We start from the raw sequence: 16,212 nt of genomic DNA on the forward strand, positions 1-16,212 counted from the left end.
AGAACAACAGTGCAAAGTGAATAGTAATTTATAGTCATGTTTGTTTTAAATTTGAGAGGAATGTTTGGCAAACTAAAAGCCCAAAAGAGAGAATCTCAGATTTAGCCATGTGGTTTGTAATTCTGACAAAAAATAAAGATGAATAGCAAGATATTTTGTGGCTTTCTTTCTATTTTTGTTTTCATTTGGAAGGAATATGATCTCACTCTTGGGAAGTTTTATACAACGGAAAATCTCTACCAAAGAATTTAAACAAAACAAAGCTCTCAAAGAAAGGTCTTGGTTCCGTATTAGACAGATACTCACGAAACTAGACAAGAGTTTTTCAAAATTAAAAAAAAAAATGAAAAATTGAGATACTCACGAAACCATATACTCTTATGGCAGTAGAAGCACTAAGATGATATACATTTTCTGTTTCCTGCTTCTCCTTCAGGATTTCACCATTATGATTTTTTTTCTGCAGCTTATGAGAAACCATGAATTCAATTGGCTGCTGGAGAAGCTTCTGTTTATTCACGGTAATCGGTGAATGGCTCGAAGAGTTGACATTAGTGAGAAAGAATTTCCAAAAGGCGGGATTGAGCATCTTGAGGAGTATCTCTTCCAGGAACATTGACCTTCAGAAGATTGGAATACCTGCAAGCCAAAGAATGTGATGTATAGTCACAAAAACTATATTAGCCTCATTCTTGTGTTTATTTCGATGAATTCAGGCTAAAGGAAATAATAAAGTTGAGAAGCAGACTCTGTGGGTGTAAACATTTGGTCGTGTTCTGCTATGAATGCGAGCAACGCCTGCAGAAGATTATGTAGACATTTGAGTATTTGGTTTTCGAAGCATAATAATGCTGACAACCACAAAGGAGAAACCAAGAGAGAAACAATCTCCTTTTTTGCTTACTTCGAATGGCATGTTTAGTAGTTCAAAGTAAGTACGGACACGATCTAGGTTCTGTTGTACAGTTTCACCATCGATATATGGAATAGCTGCCATGGCCTGCATAAAGTACACAGAAATTAAGATAGTGAATGCTGTTAGACATTATTAAATATAATGAGTGGGCTGATCTTTACCTGTTCCAATGCAATAGTGTTCCGACATATTTGTTGAACCCCGAAAAGGTTGATTGACCTCATGTCAGCCAAAGCCTAGAAAATTTCGTAATAAGGTCACGGTTTACAAGATTGTGATAACCTATTGGAGATCGAATTATAGTATGGTATATTCAAATATGAACTCGAAGTACCATATATCAAAAAAATCCCATAAATAAAAATAGATTTACAAGATTAAAAAGTAAAGGTGTACCTTAATGGACGCATTTGCTGCAACTCCACATATGCCACCAAAAACATAATTCCTCTTCTCACCAGAGATGAAAGGCGCCATTCCCTCGTCCCTACGCGTTATCTGTAGTAAAAAGAGGAAGCGTGAGAAACTTGGTGTAGAAATATTGGTTTCAAACCATTTTCATCTCGCAAAACAAGGGTGAAAATTAAGATGACTTCATCATCTGGCTAACTAGATTAGAGTACAGATATGAATCTTTGATGGCTATGAAACTAAACAATGCTTACTAAAGTGCATTCCTGGAATATTGTTTTCTAAATTACATAGATATAATCATATAACTAACCTGTGAAGTAAGAGATATCACAAAGTCGTCTGGCTCTTCAGCATCCTCATCCTCCAGGTATTCCCTATTCGTCATTTCCTTTTTTTTACACCATAGTATTTCGTAAGTTTTACAGGTCACAGATTGAATTCTCATAGTCATGCCACTTTCTTTACAAACGGAACATCAATCACATACCTGGAGATGAAAGACTGTTTCCAATTGCATCTCAACACGAAGAACCTTTAGGCAATCAGTCGCAAGTTTTCTGTACTCATCAGCAAATGATGCCAGATTCCTAGGAGAAGTTGCTTGATTTCTGCTATTATCTTCAGCTTGACTTGCCGCACGAGGAACTGCTTGTCCAAGCCTAAATATTTTGGAAATCAAAACATCAGAAAGACTTTGCATCCGCTAGCTGTTAGGGAAGGAAGAAATTACAATCTTGCTCGACATGATTAAGGAGCACAACAGAAAAGGTAAAAACAAAATTCATGGAAGACTCATCAAACTATGCTAGCTTTTCTTTTCCACTTAACCAAAAGGTTTCTAAGTTTCTTCAAGATTGAGCTGGGAAAGATAGTGATCAGTCTAGTTTTAGTCTCTTAGCAATCCTATTTTCTACTATGCATGTCCTTTTTTACTTCGCTTTTATAACATCATGGAACTTCCCACTTTTCCTTGTGTCCTTATAATATTTAAGATGTACTAAGAGATGAGGAACAGGGCATGCATAAAAAATCTGATCCAAGGAACTCACCTCTCAATAGAGTCTGCCACGAATTCAAGCGAGTCACTGAGAGAGGCTAACAAAATCAGTTTGTTGTCGTCACGAATAAGATTATCCTGTAAGAAACACAAATAGTTATTATCTTCACCGAATGACTTTTTTTACTAGAATAAGTTTCAGACAGCAAATATCTTTACCTGCTTGATAGGTCGCAAGCTCAAAAATACTTCACTGAGTTCTACGTCAGTGGAAACAGCCTCAGAGTGAGAACCAGTATGACCAAGCGGAGATGGCAAACAAGCACTCGCCGCATCAAGCCGCATCAATTTCTCAATATCATGCCTCCCAATGAGCATGTAACTGAGCTTCTCTAGAACAGCCTGAAATATTAACAATGAAACCTATGGTCAGAAAATGTGTACAAAAGAAGAAATGCAATACTTCACATTTTAGGGAAACTAAAGAGGCATTAAATGGATAAGAATAGTGTAAGAAAATGCAAATTTTAATCAAAGATGGGGAAAAGGTGCATTTAGAACTGGCTAACTTCATATTTTTCCACATCTCTGTTTGAATCATAATTCTCAGGATTATTGCGTCTAAGAATTAATGCCAAGTTCTGCTACATTCTCACACGCTGGTAAAATAACTTACACTAGCACCGTAGGCTATACAAGACGATGTCAAAAGCCTAAAGCAGCATAGCTACTCAGTTTTCACATAGCCCAAACTGAACACTAGCTGGTTTCACGATGTTCACTTTTTTCATTCATCTTAAGCAACACCTTAATGATTGTAGACTACAAAACACAGTCATATCATCTAATTTATCCACCTCCAGTTGAATTTTTAAAATCACATTACGCTGGCAAAACTACTTTTTAGTGTAAAATTTTGGGCTATATCACGCAAACCCCTAAACCAGATGCCAAACATATAACATAGATTAGAAGAGGACAACGAATAAGAAAGGAGGAAGATCCATGCCTCCATGTATGATGTTCGACATCTTTCAAATGTCCTCTCAAGAAATGTCTGAACATACTTCACAAGGTCAGTAGCAAATTTAGGCATGGCTTGAGCCCAGCCAAGAACCTATAAATTTGAAGAGTAAGTAGTTTCATCAGAACAGATATATCTTGAAACTTGGAAACACAAAAATGTATTAAATGATGAATTGAAAGTGACCACTACACTGATCCTTTATTTTTGGAAGATCAAACATATGAAAAGTAGCTTGCAGTTTTCAATGCATAGACGACTTGCCTCTTTTGCAAGGAGATCTATTGCCAAAAGACCTTGTAAGATAGGTCGGCCTTTTTCTACGGTTGGGGTGTAAGTAGTACTTGTATGTGCACGGGGACGAAATGCGGCAGCACCTGCAAAATGATTTTGAGAACCATAGGTTTTTAACCTTGAATTTATGCAGAATTACACACCGACATTACTTGTACTTTGTTTTATAAATTAGTGAAATGAAAATACTTCTATAGTATATTCATGCCAAGGAATCTTTGAAGATATCTGCAACAAATCTCAAAGATACTTTAACTTTACATAAAGATGCACATTGGCAGACCAATTCAGTTAGTTTTACGAGCAAATGCTTCAATGACCACCTTGTGATGTCAAATCTCTAAGTCTTTAGGGCCCTAACTAACAGCTCACCTTTCAAGATGCAATTCTGTGTCTACTTTAGAAAATAATTACCCTAAAATAGCAACAAAAAACTCTATGATCAAATCTCTATAGTTTATGGGGGTTACTTGATATAGCTTGTTGTACGCCTTTCCTGTAGTCCACAAACATTTTCGGTAACAGGTGGTCCTTCACAAAGTTCTCAGTGAATGTAAGCAATCCATCATTCCTGCATCAAGTATTGAAAATTATGGTGAAAATACTGGCGATGTCTAACAACTTGAGAAATAATAGTTTAACATTCATTTTGGACAGTGAGCAAGGTGTTTAGCTGAGCCAGGATGACAGCCTTCAAACACAAGTGGAAATTTTGAACTTACACAAGCTGGGAATGCTTTTTGGGCAACATTGAGGTGATTTTATCTGTAAACTGCAAGCCACATAGATCATTAGTCTACTAGAATTTTGACATTGAATGAGAATGGTTAGATCAACCAGAATCTAAACCTGAAGGACAGGCCGGTAAATAGATGCAGCTAGATATATTCCTTGTTCAGGCAAAACAGCTGCAGATCCGTAACCTTCCAGTGATGCATTTGGAGCCCTCTTTCCCCAACCTTGACGAATGAGATCAGCTCCTGCCATCAGCAGATAACGTCATTAAGTCCACCAAAGGTGTTCTAACTAAAGAAAAGTCAGGATGATTGATTATTACCCTGATTAGAAATCGATACAGTTGCATCTGTAAACCGAAAGGTAAATGTTAGCCCATCTTCAGGTGCATCCCTGCAGACCAAAATTATCAAACAAGCATAAATACTACTAACTAAACTGCAGAGCTTCACATGCATATATTACAAATACCCTTGCAAAGCACTATGATGCGGACAGAGAATGCGACATGTTTTGTATGTTAAACAACGTTTGAACTATTTCCTATATTGACATTTATAAGGATAGCTAAATTTCAACAACCTCAGACAGGCTAAAGATCCAGCAACCACAAATTTCAAATCTGTGTTATACTCTTCAAGGCTCAACTATACTAGTGCGCTGAGAAGAACCTAAATGACAAATCTTCAGACTTATTTTTCGTAAAAACCTTTTCATCCGATCATCGGAAGAATTCTCAACTCTAACATCCTCCCTACATTATCGAATGACCACACCAGGAGATTCACAGCCCAGCACAAACAAGCTTGTTCATGGAAACCAAGCCTTTCAGAACAAAATCTTAAACGTCTACATGATAATGAGAAAACCATCTGGGTAAATGTATGAACTACCAATGCTAGTGGGTCACTTGCCTTTTGTCTTTCTTTGGAGCCTTCTTTGCAAGCTTAGCAGTTTGTGCAGCAGTATCTGCTGAAGCAGCTTCTGGAGTTGCTCGTAGAATCTCACATATGAGTTGTTGGCATTCACTCTTCATCATCAACACAGAGAAATTCAACAAGCTTAAGTATAGGAACCCAGTAGTTCAACGTAGATTCATAAACATTTAGCTTCACGGCAAAATAGTAATATCGAATATAATAAGCGGACCTGTAAGATTGTCAAGGGAAAACTGATAGTATAGCCTCCAGTAGCTTGGGATGCTTCAGACTCGGTGTTCCAATTCATATCAGTAGGCAATGACTTTGGTGTGTTAATGTCATGTTGCGAAGCCTTCAACTCCAAAAGCTCTCCAATAACAACATGATTTTCTATAAAAGCAACAGTTACATAAATTTTGAGATTTTTTGACTATGTAAAATGATTTATTGAGATGAGTTTGAGAGTTGAATTTATCACCAAATATCTTGACAATAGTATCTAAAATTGAGTCAAGAAGTTCTTTTGCTGCAGCCTGCGCTTTGCCTCCAGGAGCCATAAGAGGCGAAACAGGGCTCACAGCAAGGTGAGTTCCTGAATTTGATATCCCATTTTGAGGTTTCTCTTTTGCTAACCTGTAGGCCTCTGACTGCCCTTTGATAAAATGCAATCCGGCAGCTGCACTCGGATCACCCTGACTACAGGCGGACTTTGACAAATTTGTAGTCACCACATGGGCTTTAATCTTGGATATTATGATCTCATGAATTTTGGGTCGAAGTTTTTGGCTGCAAAAGAACACAAAAATATAACTAAGAAAAGTTTCACAATTTATAAGACGGAATGTACAATCTGCCATGAAGTAACTTGAATGAAGAGCTGGATCCATTCATCTTTAAATTCAAGAATGATAAAGGTTCACTGGTCCCAAATATTACACATATACATCTGATAAAGATAGTATCTAGTGATGACTGGGGTGACAAGTTAACTAACGCAATGAGGCCATCTACTAGCGATCTAAAACTAAGAGGCATTCAAGAAGTGAATTTTCTATAACTATATCCAGCGGTAAAACAGGAACAGTAGCATTTCTAAAACCATTTACAGAAAAATATGAAAATTATTAGAAAGCCAACCATATGATAGCACCAGCAGCTGCAACTTTGCCAAGCATGCAGAGACACTGAACAAGGGTCTGTAGATACTTCACATGCAGTGGATCATCACTCTTTCTTACTGCTTCCTGAAACAGGAGAAAAGCAATGTCATGAGACTGAACAAAATGGAGAGAAAATATGCTTTATGACTGCTTCACGAACACATACTATAAACTCGTCCGGAGTGGAATCAGAAAGCCAAGGCGGAAGGTGGTAAGCAAGCAATTTACTATCAGTGCCATTCCTGACACTATCCGTGGTGGCTTCATCATGTTCTACGGAGTCCTCTTCATCATGTCCATCAAATGATGAACTAAAAACCACAATGTGATAAAAGATACAAACATTAACGAAGTCATGGAATACCAAAATAAGCAACGTATATTTCGTATTTCCAGAACAAAGCAGCTTCTGCAATAATCAATTTACAGTGTAGTTTCTTTTATCAAAAAATATTCTAATGAAGGAATTTTAGAAGAATCTCCACATAATGATTAGGAAATGATGAAGTATGGTAATATCAATATTAACAATCAAGCCGTAAGTATGGAGAATCACAACTAAACAGAAAATTGTTAAACACTGATTACTCAAAATAAACTTTATAATCTTTATACACGAATAAAGGTTCCTAATATCCCATGAAGAAACAATTGAAGGGAAAGTTGCTAAATCATACCTTTCATCATTAGAAGCTGTTCTATATGAACCATTTGTGAGCCCTCTAACACCAAACTGAGTATCACCTTTCAGTGTCCGTGTTCTACGAGACAGTGGTTGTGAGCTCATTCGACTGGCTGCAACAGCTGTTGTTGTTGGTACTTCATCATCTCTTTCATATATGCTTGACGCAACTGAACTGCAGCATAAACATGGTCAAGAACAGAAGATTGTGCACTAACAGAAATGATGAGGCACACTGTTACGCACGCAGGCCACTGGAATCGAAGATAAAAAGCAGCACAGCTTAAAATTTTCGTTTACAGACGCGAAGAAGAAACCTACCTGTATTCACCTCTATTGTATAGGTGTGCATGCAAATCATCTAGAATTTTGAAGAAAAGAGCTCCTCGCAACTTAGTTAGCTCAGATCTGACATCTTGAAGAGCACCAACCTAGGTAAACGAACAAGAATATCTATGAGTACAACATCCATATGAACAGTAGATCCCTCGAACAGCGATAATTTGGAAAGTCCGAACAGAGATTTGATGATACCATATCCCCTTCAATGGATTTATTACAAAACAATCCTAGAGATCAAATTGAAAAAAAAGAATGGGAAGACCCACAATATAACCATGAAATTCTTTTCCAACAGTTGTTAACACTAGTAGTAAGTAAATTACCGTTTGAAGCCCCTCACGCTCAAGCATCAGAGACGACTGGAGATACACTTGAATAGCAGCGTAAAACTGCTTATCGGCAATGAGCTTCTCAATACGAGATGGAACCTGTTCCATGTTTCAAGAGGCAGGGCCAACATTTTCATCAGAAAAGCAGTTTCTTTTAAGTAACCCAAAGTGAAAAGAACAAGTAAGTACAAATATTGGGAACATATCATCAGAAACATATAAATCATAAATGAAGTATAAAACTTCAGAGCAGCGCAGATACATAGCAAGCACTATCCAATTCCACACAAAATCAACTTCGAAATGTTACAGCTAATCCAACCAACCTTAGCAATGCCCTCGATTTGGTCCAAAAGTGAGATGATGTGCCGCAGTGTAACAGAACGATACCACAACTGGTGTAATTGTTTATTGCGTGCACCCAAGCTCTGCTTTGCTTCTGCTAAATCGTGCTTCAAGTCGCCAATTTTTTCAGTGGACTCACTGAATAATCGCAAGATCTGATGAGAAAAACATTGAAAGCAGAGCAAAAGAAGAGAGATAATCAAAAACAAGGTTTTTCACAAATGAACTTTTACTAGATAAATTACTGCCGAAGTACTATTCCAAAAGAAATTTCTACATGTAGAAACCGTAGAAGCAGCCATAGTTTAGTTTGGATATTAGATTTGCATCTTTGGTATATCAACGTGCTATATGGAAGTCAATATTAAGTGGTAACAGAGGTTGCTGCTTCTGAAGAAAAAGAAAGCAATATCCAATAAGAAGGAAGAGTTAACCTGGGAGTAGTTTTGAATAGCTTTGTTAAAACCACCATGATAAGCTTGGACAACTTCATCCACAACTTCCTCGACAACATCGCTTTGTTCCTTTAAAATATGAATGTCACCTTCACGGTCTTTCGACGTCAAGATATGCACAACATGTGGCAAAGAGTCAAATCGTGCAGCAGCCCAGCTCTCATCTATTCGTGCCAGCTCCTCCCTAAGGTACTGCAATTAACCATGACCACTCAGGCACAGATACACACATGTACCCCAAAAACGAAATACATAACCAAATCGAGAATGGTGATAATTTTCAGTCGATAACTTATCTAGCCAACCCCAAGTGAAGAGAAATAGAAGAAAAAGAACCGACACACTCAATGTCCCTCTAAATTCCTAAGGGGATGAAAGAACCAAACAATTCCTCCTTAAAGCCAAAACCTATGGTTTATTAACTCAAGCAGGAGTGAGAAGAGTGAACTTACAGTTTTATCCGAAGGTACAGGCAAACCATTGAAAATCCCCATGCTGGCGAAATCACTCCGCTTGGCTTATTAGAGCCCACAATAGAGTGTTCCTCAGCACATTCCAATCACAAACTCTCTCTAGCTGAAATCAAAAGTTTCAAAACCCAACACATATACATGAGCTAGAAACTACGCAATTAAAACAGTCCTACGTTAAACCACGATGATACGCAGTTGAGTACCAACAAAGAAGCTAGTGAACCGAACGGAGGACATGAAAAATTCAAGCCATGAGAACACAATGTAAACAAACAAAATTCAATTATCACTCCTTGAGCAAAAGATCTATCAAAAAGCAGAGAATCATAATTCGAATTACATGAAAATTCCAAACTGAAGAAGACGAGACTATTTAGGGTATACAAAATTTCAAATCACACACTACGTCTGGAAGTAGATAGATCTAGAGAGAAAAAAAATCAAGAAACGAATTCGATTCCAGCTGAGAACCTTACCTGGGTCACGAATCTGATCAGTACGTTCCCGATCACGAAGAGAAAAAGCTAAATCTCTGAGAAAATGGAGAAGAAGAAAAAATCTATACGCGTTTGTTTTGTTTCTCTCTCGTTTCCAAGTTCTTCTAATTTTCCGGACTTTTCTTTTCTCTCTATATTTTTTTAATTTTTCTGTTTTTTCCCTAATTTGTTAGTAATTATTATTTTAATTGTGGGAACTTTATTAAAATAATTAAGCATAGACTGCATAGTATGACAACTCCTAGTTGCTCTTATTAGAGATCAACTCAACCGAGTTACCAAACAATCCTTTTCTTCTTCATCTCTTCGCCGATCACTGTCTCCTGCAAAATTATTCTACGGCGACGGAACGATGAATCCACCGGATAATAACCAAGATAATGTCCCCACTATATCTCACTCTCAACCCTCTACTCTTCCTCCACATTCGAACTCAAACCCCAATGTAGATTCAAGTTTGAATCCCTTTCCGACTTCAATCTCTAACCCTAGTTTTGAGCAGATGGTCTCTTTCTCCGCGCCTAAGAAACGAAGGAGAGGCCGTTCTCAGCGCTCTGCGTCTTCCTTTCACACCCTTCCCGTCCCTAACGTCCCAGGTAGCGGTAATTTCGTGTCACCTTCAGCTTCTTCTTCTTCCGGTAGATTGAACGTAGATGTGAATAATTATCCTGGTATTGGCGATGAGATCATCACGATCAATAAGGAAGCTACCACCGAAGCTTTGCTTGCTCTCACAGCTGGGTTTCCTGCTGATTCGCTTACAGAGGAAGAGATTGAGTTCGGTGTTGTGCCTGTGGTTGGAGGCATTGAACAAGTGAATTACATTTTGATTAGGAACCATATTATCTCGAAATGGCGAGAGAATGTATCTAGTTGGGTCACTAAGGAGATGTTTCTTAATTCGATTCCTAAACATTGCAGTAGTCTCTTGGATTCGGCTTATAACTACTTGGTTACGCATGGATATATCAATTTCGGTATATCACAGGCAATTAAAGACAAGCTTCCTGCTCAACCAAGCAAGTCTAATGTGATTATAGTGGGTGCTGGGTTATCTGGGTTGGCTGCAGCTAGGCAACTGATGAGGTTTGGGTTTAAAGTCACGGTTTTGGAGGGTAGGAAACGTCCTGGTGGACGGGTTTATACGAAAAAGATGGAAGCTAATAGGTTAGGTGCTGCAGCGGATTTAGGAGGGAGTGTTTTGACTGGAACATTAGGGAATCCTCTAGGGATTATAGCGAGACAGCTGGGTTGTTCTCTTTATAAGGTACGAGATAAGTGTCCTCTTTATAGAGTGGATGGTAAACCGGTTGATCCGGATGTGGATATTAAGGTCGAGGTAGCTTTTAACCAGGTTCTAGACAAGGCAAGTAAACTTAGGCAGTTGATGGGTGATGTTTCCATGGATGTCTCCCTTGGGGCAGCACTCGATACATTCAGGCAGGTTTCTGGGAATGATGTGGCTACTGAGGAGATGGGTTTGTTTAACTGGCATCTTGCTAACTTGGAATATGCAAATGCGGGACTAGTATCAAAGCTTTCTCTTGCATTCTGGGATCAAGATGACCCATATGATATGGGTGGAGACCACTGCTTTCTGCCGGGAGGTAATGGACGGCTGGTTCAGGCTTTGGCTGAAAATGTACAAATCTTATATGACAAGACTGTCCAAACAATCAGATATGGTTCAAATGGTGTAAAGGTAATTGCTGGAAACCAAGTGTATGAGGGTGATATGGTGCTGTGTACAGTTCCCCTTGGTGTCCTTAAGAACGGATCCATCAAATTTGTTCCCGAGTTACCTCAGAGAAAGCTTGATTGTATAAAGAGATTAGGTTTTGGGTTACTGAATAAAGTTGCAATGCTCTTTCCGTGTGTATTTTGGAGCACAGATCTCGATACCTTTGGGCATCTTACTGAGGATCCGAACTATCGAGGTGAATTCTTTCTGTTCTATAGCTACGCCCCTGTTGCTGGTGGTGCTCTCTTGATTGCGTTGGTTGCGGGAGAAGCTGCTCATAAGTTTGAGACAATGCCACCCACCGACGCAGTGACTCGTGTTCTTCAGATTCTTAGGGGTAAGAGTTACTATCTATTGATTGTCATTTGGTTAAATTCAATACTTACCTTTGTTTTCAATCCTCAGGAGACCTACTCTCTGTTTTCCATTTTAACCCGATACGTAGGTCCAGAATTGTTAGTTCAGGATTTGCATTCCAGATTTGTTGAAGTTGATGCTAACGTATGACACAATTTTCATTTTGATGAATTTCAGGTATATATGAACCTCAAGGAATAACTGTCCCTGATCCACTTCAAACGGTCTGCACCAGATGGGGTGGGGATCCATTCAGTTTAGGATCTTACTCTAATGTTGCAGTGGGAGCTTCAGGCGATGATTACGATATATTAGCAGAAAGTGTGGGAGATGGAAGGCTTTTCTTTGCCGGGGAAGCTACAACAAGGCGATACCCTGCAACCATGCATGGAGCTTTTGTTACTGGTCTGCGAGAAGCTGCAAACATGGCTCGATTTGCAAACGCCAGAGGCATAAGGAAAAGAATCGATAGGAACCCATCAAAGAATGCTCATTCCTGTGCCATTCTTCTTGCAGATTTATTCAGGGACCCTGATCTGGAGTTTGGGAGTTTTTCCATAATCTTTAGTAGGAGGAATCCGGACCCAAAATCCCCTGCGATTTTGAGGGTAACTCTAAGCGAGCCTCGTAAGAGAAACGAGGACCCAAAAGCAGATCAGCACTCAAACAAGATACTGTTTCAGCAGCTTCAATCTCATTTCAACCAGCAGCAACAGATTCAGGTGTATACGTTATTAACTAGACAACAGGCTCTTGACCTGAGAGAAGTCAGAGGTGGTGATGAAAAGAGACTTTACTATCTGTGCGAGACACTTGGAGTGAAACTAGTGGGAAGAAAAGGTCTTGGTACTGGAGCTGATTCGGTCATTGCTTCTATTAAAGCCGAGCGAACTGGTCGTAAGCTACCATCATCATCATCCTCAGGCTCAAAATCTGGTTAGCTCCATAAGTTCCTGATTTGATTACCCCATAACTTATCTGATAGAACAGCTAGTGATATTTCTTGAACTTTTTTTTGTTGTTGTTGTTGAGAAGGTATATTAAAAGGGAAACCAGGTGCATTGAAGCGAAAAATGATCAGGTAAACTACAAGATCTATGTGCTATACAATCTCTCTCACTATTTAAAGGAAAAAAAAAAAAAAACATTTCTTAGAACTTTTTTCTGTTGCGCAGAAGGATTAAAGGACCAGTGCCGCTGAAGCAAAGTAATAACGGCGTCCCTGAGACTATAAGATCGGAGTCTTTAGGTAATGGCAAAACCTCCTCTGAGCAACAACCTATGTTAATAGAGTCGATAGGAGGTAGCAGCATGCAACAAGTTGAACCCAAGTTGTTAGGCATAGGAGTTGCATCGAGTTCAGGTAATTCATTCATTCTTCTTAACTTAAGTCCCTCTTGTTCCTTTTGATATCCTGATCATTCTCATATACATATCGGCAATATAAACAAACATGTAGGTGGTTCCTTACATGGTGAGACGATGAAAAAGATGGAATGAATAAAACAAACCCCCGCTTCTGTAGTAGAATCCTTGTTTGATAATAACAACAATCCGTAGTTCGGGTCTCCACTCTAACCAAGCCGACGAGAACACATCTGTAGTTAAGTTAGTTCATCATGTTACAGTATAACAAATTTAAATTATTAAAATTTCACTATGATAATTTTTGTTGTCTATATTCTTGGGAATTAATTTGTATAATTTTATTTAAATTTTTTCTTTTTTTCATTACATCGAATGTGTTTTTTTTTTTTTTTTCCTCTCTTCAATCAATAAATATATATATACCTTTTGAAAGATGCTCTTCGGCCATAGTTGAAGTTGAACAACAAAAGAAAGTGATAATGAAGAAGAGGGTTCACCGTAGCGACGATGAAGAGGACGACACTTTCTACTATCGCTACTCTTCCGTCGCAGCACCACCGTCTTCGAACTCTAAACAACCTTCTTCCTCCTCCTCCTCAGCCAAATCATCAGCTCCAGGCGGCGGATCTGGCGGCTTAGCTCCTTCGAAATCAACACTCTACGTCTCCAATCTCGATTTCTCCCTAACCAATTCCGACATCCACACTCTCTTCTCCACCTTCGGCAAGGTCGCTCGTGTCACCGTTCTCAAGGATCGCCACACTCGCCGGTCACGTGGCGTAGCGTTCGTGCTCTACGTCTCTCGCGAAGACGCGGCTAAAGCGGCGGGTTCCATGGACGGGAAGACTCTTAACGGCCGGAAACTGACGGTTTTGATCGCCGCAGATAACGGACGCGCGTCGGAGTTTATTAAGAAGAGAGTGTACAAGGATAAGTCGAGGTGTTACGAGTGCGGAGACGAAGGGCATCTTTCGTACGAGTGCCCTAGGAATCAATTGGGTCCAAGGGAGAGACCACCGCCGCCTAAGAAAAGAGGGCGGCGGAAGGAGGAGGAAGGAGAGGCTGAGGAAATTAGGGATTGGTCTGCTGCGCCGTCGTCGCCGTTGACTGTGGCGGAGGATGTAATTGAGGAGGAGAATTGGGCTTCGGTGGTGGATAATGAAGCTGGAGAGAGGTTGAGAATGAGAGAAGCAGAGGAAGAAGAAGAGAGGAGGAAGAAGAGAAAGGAGAAGAAAGCTAGTTACTTTAGTGATGAGAGCGATGATGAAGATTAGAGTTATTAAGATCCATTTCCTGAGTTTGTGAATACTGAAATTAGATAGAGAGAGATATATGATCATAAACTTAAGAGCATCTTTGTGTTTCAGATTCTGGATTTGAGTTGATCTGAGGTTTTGTCTTCATAGGTGATCATGTTTGATGAGTCTGCTTCTTTTGTCCAAGAAGATACTTTTTCACTAGAAAGTTCAACTCTTTGAGTTCTTGGTTTGAAGATTACACTCTTAAACAATCCAGTGTTTCTCTGTCACCTATTGAGTTATATACAGTGAAATCATTTTCAGGTTTGTTAATTTTGTAACAACTCCAAACAGAGAAAAAAGAGATTGATCTGGTTTTGTCTTCATTTGAGATTTGTTTGATGACGGTGGATATTTGTCCAAGTGACCTTTTTACTAGAATAAGAAAACTTGTGTATCAGTTCTTAATATGATGATTACATTCTTGTGCATATCTCACTTCTCTATTTGAAGACTACACTATACTTTGTGGAATACCCAACTTATAGAGAGTCATGTTGCAGAAACCTGAGCTATTTCAAAGCTGTCTTCAGCTGGAACCGCTCCTCGTCTGCATAGAAGAACAAGAGTTTGATTGTTTTATGCATTTCAAGATTCAAGACGATAGCTGACTTTGGTGCAACATATTTGAGATTTACTAACCATTAACTCATAATCTCCCATGATTTCTTCAATTAATTCAGAGATAGGTTTATCAGCACTGTTCGGAACCATAGCTGCAAACACTACGGCTTCTAGCCCTGCATTTTGATCCACCAGTTTTCAAAAAAGGCATGCGTTAAAAGACTTCCTATTATTGTTCTTTACTCATTTTGAATTTGTATTCTAGGTACCAGTTTCTGGGAATGCATCAATGAACATCATCATCTCCTCTCCTGTCAAACCAGATAAGAAGCAGATTCGAGGCAGTGACTCTGCGATCTGCACGGCGAATTTATGTAAGAAATAACACACAAGAGCCTGAAAGGAAATAGAAAAGCCCCATGCCACATACTTTCACTCTCTTCAGGTCAGGCTGTTTTGTGTTAACTGCTTCCCACAATGAACGCGGGATCATATCTGCTGTACAGAAGACAATCTGGAGTCCAAACAACAAAAGGTGTTATGAAATCCCCCAAAAGTTTCAGGATTTTGCAAGAGTCAGAGAGAGTCTACTACGGATTACCTCCATGAATTCGCCATCGAGCTCCTTTAGAAGCTCTTGTATCTGCATTACAAGATGATAGATTAATCCAAAGACTGAAAAAGCTAGCAAAGTGTAATAGGTATCTCCATTTCATTACCTTTTGCGCTTCATGAAGTTGAAGGCCAAGCAACAGCAGAACCTGCAAAAAAGGATAGGAATTAAAGTCTTTGTTATCATCGCAGACTATCTAGGATTTAAATAGGTGAAAGAAACTGACTGGAGGGCCAAATCGAGGATCTTGCGGATCCAAAGGTACAAACTTCGAATCTTCCTCAAGTGTCTGTGGAATCTCTTGAGCTGAATTTCTAACACATAGCTTTTCCTTGAGCTTTGTGTTTGTGTGATGAGATTTGTTCTTTTTCCATAACAAAGAAGACGTAGTGAGGCCAAATATCCGAGAAGAGCCTCCTAAGTACGTATATAAAGATGATGAAGAAGAAGTTGGCCTTGAGATTGCAGACCCCAACGAAGAGATCGACATTGCTCCTCTTCTCCTAATCTCATCTCTACTATTAAGCCTGTTGGATAAAATCGTTCCTGTAGCCAATCATGTTTTGCCATGTGTCATGTAGAGAAACCGCATCAATGTCGGCTTGTAGTTTCATACAAGTCCACCGCAGCTTATTCCAGTTGCATAATTCTGTATTAACGCTTCTATACATTACGTTATTTCGGAAAC

General features: G+C 39.2%; 3 protein-coding genes and 1 pseudogene across 6 annotated transcripts; 2 read left to right on the forward strand and 2 right to left on the reverse strand.

Moving 5' to 3' along the window:
- Positions 1 to 153: 153 nt before the first annotated feature.
- LOC104764745 (exocyst complex component SEC8-like) lies at positions 154 to 9,735 on the reverse strand. Of its 2 annotated transcripts, XM_087502005.1 has the most exons (27): positions 9,563 to 9,735; positions 9,066 to 9,189; positions 8,593 to 8,805; positions 8,140 to 8,313; positions 7,808 to 7,912; positions 7,464 to 7,573; positions 7,138 to 7,317; positions 6,627 to 6,771; positions 6,438 to 6,544; positions 5,779 to 6,086; positions 5,530 to 5,690; positions 5,295 to 5,410; positions 4,703 to 4,773; positions 4,495 to 4,625; positions 4,368 to 4,417; positions 4,116 to 4,216; positions 3,616 to 3,728; positions 3,337 to 3,444; positions 2,547 to 2,729; positions 2,380 to 2,465; positions 1,818 to 1,989; positions 1,641 to 1,718; positions 1,313 to 1,414; positions 1,078 to 1,152; positions 905 to 1,000; positions 749 to 798; positions 154 to 639 (listed from the first exon to the last, which is right to left on the reverse strand). In XM_087502005.1, exons 2-27 carry the CDS (start codon positions 9,105 to 9,107, stop codon positions 552 to 554), a joined length of 3,165 nt encoding a protein of 1,054 aa, XP_087358131.1. In that variant the 5' UTR covers positions 9,108 to 9,189; positions 9,563 to 9,735; the 3' UTR covers positions 154 to 551. The 2 variants fall into 2 exon arrangements, with proteins under 2 accessions (XP_087358131.1, XP_087358132.1); XM_087502006.1 differs by lacking the exon at positions 9,066 to 9,189 and having other exon boundaries at positions 9,563 to 9,718.
- Positions 9,736 to 9,800: 65 nt separating this feature from the next.
- Positions 9,801 to 13,415, forward strand: LOC104764747 (protein FLOWERING LOCUS D). Of its 2 annotated transcripts, XM_010488339.3 has the most exons (5): positions 9,801 to 11,661; positions 11,859 to 12,617; positions 12,717 to 12,762; positions 12,857 to 13,044; positions 13,141 to 13,415. In XM_010488339.3, the coding sequence occupies exons 1-5, from the start codon at positions 9,936 to 9,938 to the stop codon at positions 13,179 to 13,181; spliced, it is 2,760 nt and encodes a 919-aa protein (XP_010486641.2). In that variant the 5' UTR covers positions 9,801 to 9,935; the 3' UTR covers positions 13,182 to 13,415. The 2 variants fall into 2 exon arrangements, with proteins under 2 accessions (XP_010486641.2, XP_087358134.1); XM_087502008.1 differs by lacking the exons at positions 12,717 to 12,762; positions 12,857 to 13,044; positions 13,141 to 13,415 and having other exon boundaries at positions 11,859 to 12,622.
- LOC104764746 (U11/U12 small nuclear ribonucleoprotein 31 kDa protein pseudogene) lies at positions 13,301 to 14,577 on the forward strand (annotated as a pseudogene). Its single transcript, XR_015591097.1, has one exon. The product of XR_015591097.1 is annotated as a U11/U12 small nuclear ribonucleoprotein 31 kDa protein pseudogene (transcript).
- A 124-nt stretch (positions 14,578 to 14,701) lies between these two features.
- Positions 14,702 to 16,191, reverse strand: LOC104764748 (uncharacterized). Its single transcript, XM_010488340.3, has 7 exons — positions 15,751 to 16,191; positions 15,631 to 15,672; positions 15,513 to 15,554; positions 15,342 to 15,425; positions 15,181 to 15,268; positions 14,990 to 15,087; positions 14,702 to 14,897 (listed from the first exon to the last, which is right to left on the reverse strand). The coding sequence occupies exons 1-7, from the start codon at positions 16,012 to 16,014 to the stop codon at positions 14,877 to 14,879; spliced, it is 639 nt and encodes a 212-aa protein (XP_010486642.2). The 5' UTR covers positions 16,015 to 16,191; the 3' UTR covers positions 14,702 to 14,876.
- Positions 16,192 to 16,212: the final 21 nt, after the last annotated feature.

The sequence above is a fragment of the Camelina sativa genome, chromosome 19 (genome assembly GCF_030686135.1).
Source record: "Camelina sativa cultivar CO46 ecotype springtype chromosome 19, ASM3068613v1".
NCBI classification, from domain to species: Eukaryota; Viridiplantae; Streptophyta; class Magnoliopsida; order Brassicales; family Brassicaceae; genus Camelina; species Camelina sativa.

Excerpts from the sequence above, each read along its gene's own strand:
- LOC104764748 (XM_010488340.3), bottom strand. The coding sequence starts at position 16,014 with ATGTCGATCTCTTCGTTGGGGTCTGCAATCTCAAGGCCAACTTCTTCT. Across the intron at positions 15,555-15,630 it reads AACTTCATGAAGCGCAAAAG|ATACAAGAGCTTCTAAAGGA; the intron begins GTAATGAAATGG and ends CTTGTAATGCAG. Across the intron at positions 15,269-15,341 it reads CTGACCTGAAGAGAGTGAAA|ATCGCAGAGTCACTGCCTCG; the intron begins GTATGTGGCATG and ends TTCGCCGTGCAG.
- LOC104764745 (XM_087502005.1), bottom strand. The coding sequence starts at position 9,107 with ATGGGGATTTTCAATGGTTTGCCTGTACCTTCGGATAAAACT. Across the intron at positions 6,545-6,626 it reads CCACTCCGGACGAGTTTATA|GAAGCAGTAAGAAAGAGTGA; the intron begins GTATGTGTTCGT and ends CTCCTGTTTCAG. Across the intron at positions 1,001-1,077 it reads ACACTATTGCATTGGAACAG|GCCATGGCAGCTATTCCATA; the intron begins GTAAAGATCAGC and ends TACTTTATGCAG.
- LOC104764747 (XM_010488339.3), top strand. The coding sequence starts at position 9,936 with ATGAATCCACCGGATAATAACCAAGATAATGTCCCCACTATATCTCAC. Across the intron at positions 12,618-12,716 it reads ATCCTCAGGCTCAAAATCTG|GTATATTAAAAGGGAAACCA; the intron begins GTTAGCTCCATA and ends GTTGTTGAGAAG. Across the intron at positions 13,045-13,140 it reads AGGAGTTGCATCGAGTTCAG|GTGGTTCCTTACATGGTGAG; the intron begins GTAATTCATTCA and ends ACAAACATGTAG.